The 17,611-nt window shown below is 40.8% G+C and overlaps 1 protein-coding gene across 1 annotated transcript in view; it reads right to left on the reverse strand.

The window, feature by feature from the left end:
* Prex2 (phosphatidylinositol-3,4,5-trisphosphate dependent Rac exchange factor 2) overlaps nt 1-17,611 on the reverse strand; it is a 232,248-nt gene that overhangs the window by 47,467 nt on the left and 167,170 nt on the right. Inside the window, exons 34-35 of the mRNA XM_051197040.1 lie at nt 17,418-17,561; nt 2,986-3,100 (exon numbers count right to left, since the gene is read on the reverse strand). Of these exons, the coding sequence (XP_051052997.1) occupies nt 2,986-3,100; nt 17,418-17,561 (259 nt within the window). The remainder of the gene's footprint in view (nt 1-2,985; nt 3,101-17,417; nt 17,562-17,611) is intronic.

Consider the following 17,611-nt stretch of genomic DNA (forward strand, 5'->3'; position numbering starts at 1 on the left):
CCCTGTAACCATGACTCAAAATAAACTTTTCTCCCAGGTTATTTGTGTGCAACATTTTGTCACAGCGATAAAAAGTTATCAATACCAGCAATGCAATCCAACACACATCTCTAGAGAGCTTTCTATGCAAAAACATTGTGATGAATACAAGAGGGGACACTAAAGTCAGCTAACCCCTCCACTCAAAGAACTTATACTATGATAAAGAAAGAGAGAGATCTATAATGATAACTTGTCCTCTAAAGAAAAACTGACATCTATAATTGGCATCAAAAAGAAGATAAAAAGTTTGGAGAGGATTTCTCAGTCATTTAGATCTGGACGGTGGTTCTGAATGTGGATTCAGAAGGGTTAATCATGGGGAAAGCTTGCTGCAACCCAGGCAGTGACACACTCAAGAGTTTGTAAGAAGTTTGCAGACGATACTAACATTGCTGGTCTGGGGACTGTCCTTTTAAGAACTTCTGATTTAGGAACTGGTCTTCAATTCTGGCTGTATATTAAACGCCTAGACATCTTTTGCAAAGTCTCATGCTCAGGATGCATTCCAAGTCTATAATAAATGCATACAAAGAGGACTGTAGCAATATGAGAAGATGATTCATAAGCACAGCTTTCTCAGGAGCTGGGGAACAGAGAAGGCAGATGCTAATGGAGAGAGGAGTCGAGAGAGGGCAAGTATGAGGCATAATTAGGAAGGAGAACATGACTGATGCATCTGTAGAGAAAGGAAGAATAGGGTTAGGTCATAAAAGAGCTTCATTGCCAAGCTAAGGATCTTGATATTTTCTTGGAGGCAACAAGAGATTGTCAAAGACCTCCATCCAGGAGGGTGGCATCGTCTGCATGCATAATTCTGAGTGGATGAATACAAGACTGGTACTTTGAGGCAAGATTAAACAGGATGCCTCTGCAGTGGTCCATTTTCTAAAAATGAGCCTATGGGTGCATGCTCAAGTCTGTGTGTTCTATAGAAATGCTTCAATTTTATGTCTAGCTCAAAGACAATCTAGAGATATATTTCACCAGCTGGGAAGGCAAAATTCTCCTCTAACAATCATCAACAGAAAGATTTTTCTCAAGCTTCCTAAGTCAATGCTTCTTAGTTTAGGGATTAGGAACAAATTGAATATGGATTTAAGGTTAACATTTTTCTTTCCTATGAAAGGAGTTATAGCTGGGCTATGGTGGCGCATGCCTTTAATCCTAGCACTCGGGAGGCAGAGGTAGGAGGATCTTTGTGAGTTCGAAGCCAGCCTGGTCTACAGAGTTAGTTCCAGGACAGGCTCTAAAGCAATATGAAGAAACCCTGTCTCTGAAAAAAAATTAAAAAAAAAAAAAAAGAGTTAGTAAATTTTTTATTTCTGAGAAATAGTAGAAAAAGAAACAAACTTGAAACAAGCTAAGCCAATCCAAATCTGAATCATCAGGATCTCAGACTGCATTTGCTAAGGAAGAGGAAATAAGTCAGGGACTTAAAGCTTCCTAAAAATGGTAAGTGATGGGGGAAGCAGACAGCACAGGAGAAGGGACAGGTATGTGAAACCGGAAAGGTAAGCCTTACTAGAGGAAAAAATCACCAGCACCAACACCCCCTACTGCTGGTCATTTTAGGAATTAATTTAATCTTCAGAGTATCCGTGTGTGTGTGTGTGTGTGTGTGTGTGTGTGTGTGTGTGTGTGTAAAATTACTAAGAGGACTGATCATAACAGGATCATTTTTCTTGCCTGTTATCAAGGAAATTCATGGTTCCCCTTTTGAGGTCTTAGTCTTGCTAATAAGAGAATTGTAAATGACCATAGAAGAAATCTCAGGGATCATTTTATTAGAGTCTGGAAGGAAAAACCATAGGACAGGCAAGGTGTACATCTCAGACTCTCAGAGCATGCGTGGTGAGGGGAAGAAGAAGTCACCCTCTTTTGAGTTGGGGCCCAAGAAGGCTTGCATGCTTAGCAAGCATGCTTAGCTGCATGGTGGAAGGGGCGGGAAGGGACAGGGACACCTACAAATACAAGTAGGGAAGCCTTGAGCAAGCTTAGCCTTTTGACTAGAATCCAAAAGGAGAAAACCAAACAAACAAAACGGGCAGGCTTAGCAGTGTGGTATGGGCCACAAAGGCCTGTGGGCAATACAAGTACATCATCTCAATAAGGAGACAATTATTCCTCCCATCTCTGTGACTGGCAGGCCCCGCCACAGCAGACAGCAGGGCACAGCCCTCTATTCTTAGGGCCTGAGTGCCACCAGCTCAGGTTCCATTCTTTGGCGTCATGGGGAAAGAACTTTCCCTTAAGGAGTCTCAACAAACCCTGATATAGCGACTCTTCCATTTATTATCTTAAACCCTAAGGAGAGGAAGGAAGCCGATGTTTCCTTTTGTAGTGTTACCAGGGAAATGGCTTAGGGTTGAAGCCAACCAGGAGAGAAGAGTCCACCTTCAAGGCTTCCAACTCTGCCAGTATCTATAATAACTGCACAGTAACAGTGCAGGAAGACATGTAATATTAAAATTAAAGTGCTACATACATATTTGGATGCAGATACATTTTCCACTACCAGGCACATAAACATAGCTGTCATTGTGTCCATATGGAGCTCTTCTCTCCCCATGTGATGATGAGTCAGCTGTTTAGTGGCACATGAAGGAATGGACTTTCCCAGCAATCCAATGACCCTTTCTGAAGACGCCACTGTAGCATGAAACACAGACATTTCCCCTGGAAATAATCTGCTATCCTTTAATCATATCCCTTTATTTTCTCCAGAAATTAAAACCTCAGCACAAAACATCCCAAAACTCTTTTCCTTATTCATTTTCGTGGGACATGGCCATTAGGGTATTTGAGATGTTAAACATTATTAATGCCAGAGGAAATATCAATAATCTAAGCTAATGAAAATGTTACAAATCCTACTCATGTGACCAAAACATACAGCCTAATATGAAAAGCAAAACCAAGTCAGCCGAGGTGGAGGATACATACCTGAGCTTCTGATTATACTGTCTGACCTTTTCCAGGGAGGCCGTGTTTATCTGGGCTTGAAACTCTTCCACGGACACGTTGTCTCTATAGGAATATCCTTCCATGCTCTCCAAGGCTGCAGAAACACATTAGCCATTTACACACAGTCATAACTTAGTCTCTGTGCCGTTGCCTCTAATTCTACTAATTTCCAATAGATATGCCAGCGTGTCAAGTATGAATATGTATGCAACAAAGGACTCCAAAAATGAATGAAAACTTGCCCTGCACGCTCAAAAATGTATGTCAAACAGTTGGTGAGATCTGATTTTTTGTTAAGTAGGCAAAGGAAACTTCTGGCTTTAACTACCCTCTATTTTTGAAACATTTTGAATGCATTGTAGGAAACTAGACTAAGCTACCCCAAAATACGAGGACTATTTTCAGCTGATTATTTTGAGAAACTGCAGACACAAGAAGTATTCTGAAAAACAAAGTAAAAGTTAGTCTTTTTCTAAGAGGAATTTGTATCCAAAACAGAAGCCTGCATTGTGTGTGTGAACCTGCAGTGGGGGGATGGTTAGAGGGAGGCGGTGGGAGCGTGGGGGTGGGGGTGAGAGCCTGCATTTGCATGCACATCCCCCCCCCCCCCCCGCTCTGCATCAGGACCACAAAGGAAGGGGCAGCATCAAAAGAGCATCTGGTCCCTGCACAAGTCCCTGAAATAAATCCACACAACAGCTCCTTCCTCATTTCCTCGTCACCTTATAACCAGACCTCTCTCCCGGTTTGTTTCCATGGACATGCACAGAGTCATCTCTCTTTCTCCATGGGATGCATTCCAAGTCAGAGCTGCACTAGATGCTGAAACCAGGGTTCTACTGAAGCCTGGGTGGATTTTTCCACTGTATACACAGACACATATACACACTCACACACACAGACACACACACAGATACACACACACATATGTACACACACATACACACATGCATACACACACATTCTCACACACATATATACACACACTCACATGCACATACACACATACACATACACACATAAACACACACTCACATGTAAACACACTCACACACATACACACATACACACACATACACCCATATACATACACACTCACACACACACACTCATACACAGACATAAACACACACTCACACACCCATAAACACATACTCACACACACATACACACATATATACACACTTAAACACAGATATACACACACATACATACATACACACACATACACACACATTCACACACACATACACACGTAAACACACACTCACACACACACATACTTCTTTTGTAATGCATTTTCCATTTCACTAAGCTCTTACACACTCCGGCTTTAACTTCCTCCGCACAAGAATACTTCAACCTCACAATGTTATGGGCAGAGGAGCGAGTCTTACTCTGTGTATTACTTAGCTGACAGTGTTAACCGTTTCCTCTCTTTAGCACACCCCACTGCCAGCATCATTATTTTTGCATTTTTGCAGCGTTAGTTGAAACTGAACACCGAGACTCTGTATAATCAATGCCCTGATAACTAAGGTCACCTGAAGTCTAATGGGTAGGTGACTCATCCACACATGGGTACGATGACCAAGGGCTGGTCATTCAGCAAGCGGGTCAGGCAAACATCATACTACTCAGAATGGTGTGCAAATGAAACCGTGTGTCATTTATTTCTACAATTCTCCATTTAATGTTTTCAGACTACGGTTGCCAGCTGGTACATAAAGACACAGAAAGTGACACTGTGGCCAAGGGGAGACTAGTTAAGCAGCGGAGGGTCAGAGCTGAGAAGGCTCTGGCCACCGGCCTGACTTACTGTATTTTGTGTCACGCTGGCTCTACTTTGTCTCATAGAGTAATTTCCTCCAATGTCACACTCTTCTGTAGTTACTTTAGATTCTGGAAATGATAAGCCTGATCAACAACCATCTTTATGATAACTGCCCTCGAGGAATCTGCAAGCCTTGGGGGACAGGAGCCTCCAAGAGGAAACCACCCCCCCCCCAGTGTTAGTCCAGTAAGGCCCTGACAAAAAGCAACTTAAAGGGAAAAGTTATTTTAGCTTAAGGTTCCAAAAGGGACACAAGTCGGGAGGACTGTGGTGGGGTGTGGCAGCAGAGTGATCATATTTCAACCACACACAGGAAGAGGGAAAACAGGAGGTGTTTGGGGTACAAAGCCCTAACGAAGGCCCACTCCTACTAACCCAACTCCTCCAGGAAATTCCAATTCCCAAAGCAGCAGTTTTCATCTTTCCTAATGCTGCGGCCTTTTAACATAGTTTCTCATGTTCTGGTGACCCCCCCAACCATAAAATTCATTTTATTGGTACATCATAACTATAATTGTATTGCTATAAATTATAATGTAAATATTTTTGGAGACAGAGGTTTGCCAGAGGGGTTGTGACCACAGGTTGAAAACCACTGTTCTGAAGGTCATATAACAGTGCCAGTAAGAACCATGTGTTCAAACAATTGAGACTATGGGGGACATATCATATGCAAACCATCACATTTCCCGAATAATTACGTCCATACTGAGTTATCCCCACATGGAAGGAAGAACACTCATCTTAATGGTAATGACAATGCTTTCTCCAGAAGTCCTTTCTTGCTGTCATCTCTGTGTACTTTAACCTTCTCATTTGTTTCTTATCTACAAAATCTCAAACTTCCTATCCGGTCATTAAGACAGATTCCAGGTCACTGCCCTGCCTCACATGCACGTCCTTACATGACTACATTGACACACGCTTCCTTCTCTTCCCATGCACGTCCTTACACGGCTACACTGACACACGCTTCCATCTCTTCCCATGCACGTCCTTACATGGCTACACTGACACACGCTTCCTTCTCTTCCCATGCATGTCTTTACTCGGCTACACTGACACATGCTTCCTTCTCTTCCCATGCACGTCCTTACATGGCTACACTGACACACGCTTCCATCTCTTCCCATGCCTGTCCTTACATGACTACACTGACACACGCTTCCTTCTCTTCCCATGCACGTCCTTACACGGCTACACTGACACACGCTTCCTTCTCTTCCCATGCATGTCTTTACATGACTACACTGACATATGCTTCCTTCTCTTCCCATGCATATCTTTACATGACTACACTGACACATGCTTCCTTCTCTTCCCATGCCTGTCCTTACATGGCTACACTGACACATGCTTCCTTCTCTTCCCATGCCTGTCCTTACATGGCTACACTGACACACGCTTCCTTCTCTTCCCATGAACATTTTACATGACTACACTGACACACGCTTCCTTCTCTTCCCATGCACGTCCTTACACGGCTACACTGACACACGCTTCCTTCTCTTCCCATGCACGTCCTTACACGGCTACACTGACACACGCTTCCTTCTCTTCCCATGCACGTCCTTACACGGCTACAGTGACACGTGTCCCTTTGCCACTGCTTGTCTCTTTGGCGCAGTGAGACAGATCATGGGGAGAGTCCACGGCACCCCAGGAGATGATGCTTTTACTTTGAAACTTAAGTAACAAAGCCATCTTGTTTTATTTGGCATCTTCCATGTCTGCCTGAGCTATACAAGGCTTCTCTTCTCATTTATCTTGGCCTTAATGATCTGCCTTTGCTACCACGATCTTTTTCAATTAGCAGTTATTAGAAAGGGTAGGGAGAAACTGGTTTTCCCCTTTCTGGCATTCTTTATAAAGCGAAGATCAAGCTTCATGATATGTATGTATGTATGTATATAATAATAATATATACTACTCCTTAATTATATTATACCTTATATACACATATTTGTATGGTCACAGCATGTATATATGCAGTAGAACTGAGCATTTAGATACATCAGAGTAAACAAGGAGCCCAGAATAGTGGTAGTAAGACAGGACAGAAAGACAGGAAATTAAGGGTACAGAGAAAAGAAAAGGAGACCCTTACCCTGGGGTCTAGCTGAAGTCTCTTGAAGCTAAGAGTAAAATACTCAGGCAAAATTAACAAAACTTGCCGTGAGTGTTGCTGACAAAGTCGATTTTCTTTTCTATAGATATATTTCAATTTAAAACATCAACATAGCAATGATGAAGGACTAAATGCAGATGACCAACTATGGGCTCTCTTCTTTTCCAACTATAAACCTGCAGTTATCTAAGAATCTCACATATGCAAGAGAATAAACACCATTTATGATAAAACATAAACAAACTGTATGTTAAATCCCTTGCATAGTCTTTCTACCCATGTGTGATGGAGAGTTGCAATGGCGAGCTTCACAAAATCTAGAATCTCCTGGGAAATTGGTTTCAATGAAAACTTCCCAACTTTGGGTGGCCTGTGGAGATGCCTGTAAGAACTGTTTGGTTTGGATTACCTAAAGCAGGAGATGCACCCTAGAGATGAGCAGCGCCATTTCCTGGGTTTGTATCCTGAGTTGTATGACAGTAAAGAAAGTACTCTGTGCAGTAGGAATTCTCCCATTCATTTCTCTCTGCTCTCAATGTTGGATATGGATGGCTGCTCCTGCCTGCTCTGACTCCTCTCAATGAGGGTCTGGAACCCGGAACTGTAAGCTTCACATTCAGGATTCAACTTCCCCAGTGATGGACTTGTAATCAGAATAAACTCTTTCTTTCTTCAAGATGCCTTTTTCAGGACATTTATCATAGTAACAGCTGAAACTAGGTCACCATAGAACTCATCCAAGGCATTTCATTCACCTGGACACATTTGAAGCAGTAATTTCAGAAACCACCAAAATCGTCTGTGTGACTCTTCTGAAGATACTCACACACGGCTCTATTAAAAAGGCCTCACCCACGTTGAACAAACTCTCCATCTGTTGCTGTCCATGCTTAAAACTATGCTAAATGTCTTAATAAACCACAATTAGGAATCCTGGCATCACGTGGGTAAAGTTCCCCCAAATGCTACTCCTTAGTCAGCTGCAAGTACACAGAGATCTATGGATGGCTCTTGTACTCCTCCTCCTGAAGTCTTTCCTAGTGACCACAAAGGGACACCCTGTGGAGAGGTGTTGGTGGGTTTCCTTGACTGCTATTGAACAGCCCTGCTCTACTCTCTTTTTTTGGTATTATTATTATTACAGTGTGAGACAAAGGTTTGACTGTGTAACAGGACACAAGAAAATTGTGTCCCACATATGAGAAATACACTGCAGGGGAGCATGCTATCACACAAGAGAAATGGGCCAGTAATCAAAGACACAAATAGAAAATCTCCAGTGGTGGGCTGGAAGTGACCTACGATTCTGCTGTCAAAGGAAGATCAGTGGAAAATTAAGGGGACTTCATGACTCATGTCACCAGGGATGACATGCATTAACTTCTCCAGTCACTCGTGCCTTTGAGGGAAAAGATTAAGATCTATAACTAGAACTCATAATCAGGTCCTGCTCTCTTTGTGTCCTTATTAATGCAGGAAGTGCAGCCAGGCCACCACTGTACTAAACATCACATGAAGGAGGGGCAATTCCCAGAAAAAGATGGCCAACCAGATTTCACTAAGACTTCACTCTAGTGTTTGCTGACACCTCTGCAGGATGAACAGACACTTGGATCAAAAAGAAATAAAATAAGCAAGGTAAGGCCATTCCCTATAATAAAAGATCTACCTTCGTGCCTTTACAGACTGAAGAGCATCTTGATTCTCAGACGACTTAAAAGCTTTCTTCAAGGGAAAAAAATGTCTTAACTTCCTAAATACTATTATAAACCTATCCAAAGTTATGAATGAACTTTATATGCTGGTTTGCTCCATCACCTTCCTTTCAGATAACAGTGGTATGATATACACTCAATGACCACAACCTTACAATCTTCCATTGAGTTTGCTCTACATCGGATTCCCTTTCCTGGAAGCATTTTTCCATGTTTTATCATATACTTAATGTGTAACAGTCATTTTTTTACAACGAGGATCTTACATCTAAACTCAAAAGTTAAGAGAATACTGAAGCTTGAAAGCCCTTCCCTCGCTATTATGAGAGATTTGCAAGGGAAACTAGCACTATTATTAGAGTATTAAAAATATATACCCAACTCCCTCTCCATTCACTGCCTCCCCCACATTCCCAATATGCTCAGGAGCTCTTGTTCTATTCCCCATGGAGGGATACTCCCTTAACCTAAAGGCAGGGGGAGGGCCTAGACCCTGCTCCAAATGACAGATTTTGATGATCCCTCCAGGAAGGCATCGCCCTCCCTGTGCAGTGGGTGGGGGTAATATGGGAGGAGGTTCGGGGGCATGGGAGGGAGGGAGGGAGGGAGCGGGAACTGGGATTGATTTGTAAAATAAGAAAAAATAATAAAATAAAAAATTAAAGGAATATATACCCAAGAACTGAGGCAAAATTTGTCCTCCATCCTCAAGATTTACATACTCAGAATCTGTCACTCTCTGCTTATGATGTAATGACTTACATGCATCATTAGACTGTATCAATAAAAAGGTCCTGGTATTTTCGGTGTGAATCTTATTAATTAGACACAACGATCTACCCCACTGGTGGCAGGAGTAATGTCATGGTTCCCTACAGAATTCCATCAAATGATGAGATTATGCTCTGCTCTCCTTGGACATTCTCTTACCCCCCTTAGAACAATCAGGCTGACACTTTTGATATCTATACAGGGAATGTCTACACCCTGACTAAACCATAAATTCTAGAAAGTGAATCTTTGGCCACCATCAAGTATCATGGGATCAAATTCTCACAGCAGGAAATTGAGGTGGAAAGAAAGACAGGGAACATTAGGGGAACATGTAAAGTAAAAAGCTTCTTTAGCCAGGAGTCTGGCTGAAGGCTCTCAGAGGCAAGAGCTAAGAACCTCAGCAAACTTCTTGTGAAGGTTACCTCCATAGACATAATACTCATTTTTTATAGAGACCCTTGAATAACTGCAAAGAACTATGTTTAAGGTCTAAGTATATATGACCACATATGGCCATATATTTTTCTGCTTTTCCAACTTCACACCTTCTGAGAATCTCCCTTCTATGACCTTTGGCATCCATGGTTTTACCTTATCAGATTGTAACCATACCCAAAGTGCTGCAGAAACGACCTATGTTCTCACTCACTGAGAGCACAGAGGTTTTCCTTAGTGACTCAGAGCAGTGGCTGCAGGAGCCAAACAAACCCTCCATACTGCTACAGCTAAAGCAACCAGGCCCACATCGAAAGTGTGTCCTAGGTTCTCAGGAAATGTTTAAATCTACAAAACATCAGATCGCTTCTTTATAAACTCTAATTCTGCTTCATTCTGCCTCGTTCTCAACTTTATTCTGTGGCTCAGCAAAGAACCTCAACTCTGCTGAAGTAGATGCCTCTGATGACAAGTCTTCAGGCTGCTGGTGACTGTAGCATGGGACGTGGCGCTATGACACTGGCCCACAGTGGGAAATAGGCATGTATTCCCAGCCCTTAGGAGGCAGAGGCAGGACAATTCAGATCAGCCCAGGGCACAGAGAGAGCACCAAGGGCAGCATGAATTGCACAGTAAGTCTCAAAAATCAATAAACGAACAAACAGATTTGAGGGTATAGCTCAGCGGTAGAGTACTTGCCTGTATGTATTAGACCTGGGCTGGATTAGCACTGTGTGTATGTTCATGTGTGCGCACACATACATACATGTCTTCATTTATATGTACACTCTATTATTCAGCTAACCATTACTAATGTAACAAAAAGTGCAGACGAGTTCAGTGGGATATTAGGACAGTGCTTTCACTTAAATGGTGAGTTGTTTTAGGTCAGGATAGAAGGAACAAATAGTATCTCATTCACTTTGAAGGTCTTTTAACTTAGTTTTCCTTAAGTAATATATTTGTTAAGGTTTTTTGTTTGTTTGTTTGTTTTAGAGGACATTAATCACACAACAGAATCCAGAAATCTAAGTTTCATGTGCAGGCTGCTAGCAGCCAGACCAGTTGTGGGTGCAATTTGGCAATGTAAATCCTTTCCCCTTGAAGTGGATCACCAGTCACAAGCTCTGATTTTCAAAGGAACATTTCAAATTTGATTCGAAAGAAACCTCATTTTTTTCTTCCAAAGCCTCTAAATGCAATACTTTGTAAACTAAATAACAAGGTGCTATGAATTAACAAAGTTATTCTTTTCAGATTTTTTTTTTTTTTTTGGCAAAACTAGCAATGTGAATACAACTATGGTATATTTCCTAAATGGATTGAGTCTAGTAGATGTTCCAATGAAACTTCTAAGCATATTAGTAAATTTGAATTTTTACAATAGAAGTCACAATTGTCATGCAATTATGTAGATTTCAGAGGATTCATGCAACAGAAACCCCAGCACAGGAAGCTACCTTTGTGGATTTTTTTTTTTTCAAGTCTGGAGTGTTTTCAATGAGCAGTTTCAACACTAATTAGAAAAGCTGTAAGAGACTCAGCAATCTCCAGGCCCTGCATGGAAGCCATCTGATGGGATGGTCTCAAATGCAGACAGGAGTCACTCCTGCTAAAGGGTGGAAACTGTCTTTCTGTTAGCAAGGTGTTTTCCTAGGAGGCATCAGACTATCAGCAGACACACTTTAATGACTGTTTCTCTTCCTGTTTGGGAGGCTAAAGGTGAAACCGCAGTTCCTCTCTTTAGAAGCTATACCACCTTTGGCAGACATTAATTAATAAGTGCATTAATTAAGACATTCGGGTTCCTCATTCTGCTCATGAAAAATGAGTAGCTACTAATGATGGTTGTGAGAGATAACGTCATTAAATGACAGTATTAAGAGAACCTGTGCCATTTATAATAAAATATAAAAATAAATAAATTAGGACTTATTTATCGAAATAGTTTTATGTTCTAGGCAAGATGCCAGGTATTCATTCCATGGGGGTTAATAATTCAATGTCCCTGAGCTGTGGATTGTGCTTGAGTGTGCTTACCTAAGCAGAGAGCCTGGGAACTGAGCAAGGGTTCATGCAAGGACACTTTAGTTTGTGACATCAGACCAGAGAGGTGGGGGCCATGGGAGGGGCTTTAGTGGGACTGTGTGAGGGCCTGGCGCTGTCCCTCCGGCCCGCTACAATAAGGACAATTATATAAACATAATTGACTATAATTTTAATGAACACCCACTCTTCTGTTCTTAGTAATTGCTGTTTCCATTTCGTCTTTTGACAACTATGAAAAATTTACATGACTACTAAAATTCTTGACACCTTAATTTCTTGTTTTCAGAAATAGCAGACATGTCTACATTTGTGAAAAGATTTAGCAAGAATTTTGTGGCACATAATAAGGTTATAGAGAATGAACAACAGAAAATATCAGTTCTGTATTTAACAATTAGTTTGCATGGCAACAGGAGGAAAGAGAATAATATATCCTATTTTATTTATTGCTATTTAAATTAACATAAGACACAATGGTGTTCTAAGAATTAAATTTCTAATCTCAGGGGAAACAAACTACATAATAACTATGGTAACTTCAAACTTTGTTCTCTCTAGTATTTTCTTATCTAATTCCCTATTTCTTATACATATACTGTAGTTCTCAAAGGTTACATTGACATACTTGGTTGAAAACATGAAAATATACTTAAAAGCATTTAATTAAAAACAATATTTAAAACATGACTTCAGTTTGCTTGTTTCATTGCTAGCACTTTGAATTGGAGGAAATAAAACATCTTATTAAACTCAAATAGCAAAAAAAAATGGTGGAGTGCAGATATCTAATTTTAAGGAAAAAATGTTAAATTAAGACTCACACTAAGCCACATTTCCAATTACTAAAAAAAAGCCATGGCTTTTCTACTTTTCTAAGAAACTGACCAATGGAGAAGAAATGTAAGACCCATCCATTTGACTTCGGGTGTTTTCTTACAGAGTATTCATCACATCTGCACACCCCCATTTACTACAGCAACAGTCACTGCAACCATGTTCAGAAACAGTGTAAAGCTCATAACACATGAGTGGACAGAAAAAAATGAGGAATTTTATTCACCAATAGGAAGGGACAAAATCATCTCATTTTCTGGAAAACAGATATAACTGGGGATGACCATATTAAACAAAATAAGCCACTCAGAAAAACAAATGCGTCACATGCACCCTGGTTTTGTTGTTTTGTTCATAGATACATAACAAAACAGAAGAGAAAGATGGGGGAAGAAAATGACTGGTAGGAAGGGAAAGAGAGGGGAAGAAAGATCCTAAGGTAACGATGATCAACATCTATGTTTGATATACATACAACTGTCTTTATGAAACCCAGCACCGTGCACAATGAACACACATGATGAACAAGAGTAAAGCTGAGTCTCTCCAGAGTGACGTTTGAAATGGCTGATCAACAAAATCTCCATTGATGTCATTGTTGGCTAAATAAGATATTGCACACACAGAGACACGGTCACAGCCAATCAGAATTCCAAAGAACTGGCTGCCAAACTTTGTGAATGTTCATTGTTTAAATAAGCTATTTATTGCTTCAGTTATAAGTATTGTATAAAGCCCAATGGGAAAACTGATATTCATCTTCTAATGACACATTAAGAAAAGTATTGAAGGAAAGACACTTGAAGAGAAGTTATAGAAAATGTCTACCTTCATAGCAGGCCCAAGACTGCTGACTGACATTCATGTAAGGAGAAGGAAGAATCTGTTGAAGCTTTAAGATGAGCTATAGGAGTAAGGGTTGTAACTTGTCCCAGTAACAAGGTTTTTCTAAATGCTGTTTCCAAGGAAGGAAAGCTGACCAGGGATACATAGAAGCCTCTTGCATTTTCTACAAAAAGACAAGATTTGAGGGACATGGGAACAGGCTACAGAAGATGCTACAGGTAGATACCATTTAGGAATAGCCAGTTCATTTCCTAGATGCAGGGTCCTGAAGAAGAAGACATCCCTGAATCCTTCACCCTCAGAACACTATCAGCTTTTGGTGATGAAAACTCAGAGCCGAAGTGACGCCTCCTTTTCAGGGCAGTCTGAATCCTAATGTATTGTTAGCACATAGAACATTTTGCTCCAACTATACAGACTCTTGACAACTGAACATACATGAAATGAATCAAGACAATTAAACAGAAATTAACTGGATACTTGCAGTCCTTCATAGCCCAGGAAGATCAGTGGTTTCTTTTCCTAGTGGGCTCAGAAACGCACATCAAACTACAAAAAAATATCTTGACATTTGAGCATCACCTTCCAGTGATGCTGTATTAATGGCTGTGGTGTGGGGCTAGGTGTGGGCACTTTCTAAAGTCTCTCCATTGACCACTGCTGACAGAGACATGAAAGTAAGTCAGGGGAAGCGGGACGTGAGATTTGATTCTCTGTGTACTACTCAACCCAAGAGCTGTTGACTTTCCTCACACTGTGGGTTCAAGACCCCATCCACATTCAACTGTGTAACCTGTAAGGAAGCATGCATGTGTAGGAGGCAGATTATCTTAAAGTGATCTTTGCCTTCAAGCACTGTGCATGTTTTGTGTCAACTTTCCTGCCAGAATATCTGCATGTGCCTTGCCTTGGAAATCAGTTCTACTTTTGTTTGTCTAGTTACCATTCTGAAGCTGCGGCTTCCTGCAATACACATTCACCTTTGACCTTGCTCACTTCCGGCCCTTGTGAAGAAGAGAGCAGTACCTTTGCTTCTGCTACCAAAGGCCACGCTGACAGCTGACAATGATGGCTCTCTCCCAGGAGATTTTTCACATTCACAGATTGTTGTTTTCTATTTTCTAAGTAGCTAGTGAAGAGCCAAATAATGATTATCCCAGGAAAAGACTATTTCTTTCTTTTAAAATCACTTTTTTTTTTCAGTCACAAAGCTGGGTAACTCTCTGCTCAGAGTGAGTGTGCATCTCTCCCAGGCTTCTGCCAGAACAATGAGATACAATGACAGTACATGGGAACGTAACAACTCCAGAGGCACTTTGCCACCCTTTGAGGGCACAACTATCATGGGCAGATTTTCAATGGAATCAGCTGTTTCCAGGCTTCTCCTTTGTAGCCTTGAATATAGACCCTGACTCTTTGGCTTTTTCAGACAGCTGGGTAGCTCTGGATGCCCTGGAACTTGCTCTGTAGAACAGGCTGGCCTGGCATGTGCCACCATCCACCAGTGTCTGTTTCTCTTATGTTACTGATGTAAGATATGAGAGCCAAATGTTTACTGCAGGCTTCTCACATTAATTTTTAAAGCAATAGACTTATTTTCCAAATGGCTTTTACAAAATTTGTAAAAGAAAGGCTACTTACAAAATAAGCTTTTCCTTAAATGCATGTGCAATGGGCTGTGATTATTCAGTTATTGGAGGTGGATGTGTCATAAGTGACACATTATTTAAAAGAAATATTAGTGCCATCTGTCATATCAGTAACGGTTTCAAAGGAAAATTAAAAAAGAAAAAAAAAGTCAAGGTTGGCAAGATGGCTCTCCGGGTAAAGGCACTTGTGACTCAATGGTGCATGCCTGACAACATAAGTTTGATCCCTCTGTGATCTGTCTCTGTCTTTGTCTCTGTGTGTATGTGTGTCTCTCTGCCTCTGTCTTTCATAATAATAATAAAAAGAATGAAGAAAGAAGAGACAGTGTCCTGAAGAACCATAAGCCCAATTAAAGCTGTAGAAATGAACTCTCTGGTCTAGCGTTCTCTGTCTCATCCAACTGTGTGGAGAACTGTTGCAGGGTGATCTCACTGTGTGAAAGGCACCCTCGGATGCATTTAATAAAGAGCCGAATGTCCAATAGCTAGGCAGGAGAAGTTAGGAGGGACTTCCAATGAGAGAGGGGAGCTTGGGATGACTCCAAAGAGACACTAAGGAAGTCTGATGAAGTCATAATGTAGAAGAAAAAAACCATGTGGCATGGTGGAGTGCAGATTAATAGAAATGGTAATTTAAGTTATAAGAGCTAGTCCAGCTTTCATAATTAATAGTAAGTCTCTGTGTTATTATTGAGATGCTGGCAGTCCCAAAGACCTGACTACAGGAACTTCTGACATATTTCAGGTTAATCTAATATATTTCCAAAGATCTATTTTTTTTTTGTTCATTGTTTCTTTTTTCTTTTCTTTCTTACAGACTTTTGCCAACATTGACTATCACATTTTCCCCAAAGACAAAAGAAAATGATGCTAATAGCTCCTTAAGAAACACAGAAACCTCCTTTGAGGGGAATCAGTTTGGAAACCTTAAGTAGAGCAACCTGTATGTTAAAAATCAGATTTTCCGTTTAATACATTTGTGACACAAAGCAAAGTTTCCACCTATAAACCCAGCTTTCATATACCCATCACAAGTGACCCTGGTTGATTCTGTCTCCTCTGCTCATTTTCACCAGACTATCAAGGTCTACAGTAAATAAAAGAGACCTTGAGAACCCAAAGAGGGAAAAACTGGAAATCTGTAGGAGTACCACTCAATAACTGACTTAATCCTAGAACCATAGCATACTCGTTGTAGGAGGGAGGGGGTTAATCCTAATCTGACAGAGACCAGACAGTAGTGTGAATGTCTGGTGTTCTCTAGACACCCAGGCTTCTCTTCAAATTCCTAGCAATTCACTCTTACATGATTTATTCTGAAGTTCTTCCCACTGAAGATGTTATATACTGATTACTTACAGAAGAAAAAAATGATCAAGACTACACATATCTACCAGGCAGTAGTGGTACACGCCTTTAATCCCAGCACTTAGGAGGCAGAGGCAGGTGGATCTCTGTGAGTTTGAGGCCAGCCTCATCTACAGAGCAAGTTCAGAGCAGGCTCCAAAGCTACAGAGAAACCCAGTATTGAAACAAAAACAAACAAACAACAAACAAGGACATCCATTTCCTAACAAAATCTGACATAAGCAATAATGGAAGGCATCAGTTTCTCTAGCCAATGACACAGAAAACATTTAGTATGCATGTACATTAGTGAATATATACGTAACAGAAGCCAGAGTAAAACGTATGTTTAATTTGTTTTCAGACAGTCACTGTATAGCCCAGATTGGAGACAAATTAGCATCCGTCCTGCTAGCCCACCTGCATCCTGAGACTATAGATATGCACCATCACACTCAGCAGAAATAAACTACTGTTGAAATTTTTCTATGCCACATAGTAGGCTTAGCTGTTTGATTTTTCTCCCATACTTTATCTAACCATTTGGTTTCATTTAACTTTATTTCTTTGAATCACTCAACTTCTCTATCTTATAAAATGTCCCAGTTCTATTTGATAAGTATATTTAAATCAAATGCTCTTAATAAACATACCCAGAAACAATTAATTATATTCCCTGAAAATTATGAAGGATTTTTAAAATTAGTGAAGAAAATTCACTGTTACCATTAAATGTAGTTAAAACACCAACATGATAGAACAGTTTGCACACACGAAGCCTGGGAAGGAAAACAGCTCACCTTGTGTAAACAGAACAGGGTGAACTTTAAAGCCTCCTCCATTCTTCAGCCGTTGAGGCAGTTGCTCAAAATGGTAGCCATCAATGTAGAAATAAACTTTCAGGGCCTGCCGGCTTCCTTCCACTTGGTACGTAAGAGGGACATCTGAAGTGACATTAAATGCCATGTTAATTCCTGAGGTCAAGGATAGACTA

The sequence above is a fragment of the Phodopus roborovskii genome, unplaced genomic scaffold, assembly GCF_943737965.1.
Source record: "Phodopus roborovskii unplaced genomic scaffold, PHOROB, whole genome shotgun sequence".
Lineage (NCBI taxonomy): Eukaryota > Metazoa > Chordata > Mammalia > Rodentia > Cricetidae > Phodopus > Phodopus roborovskii.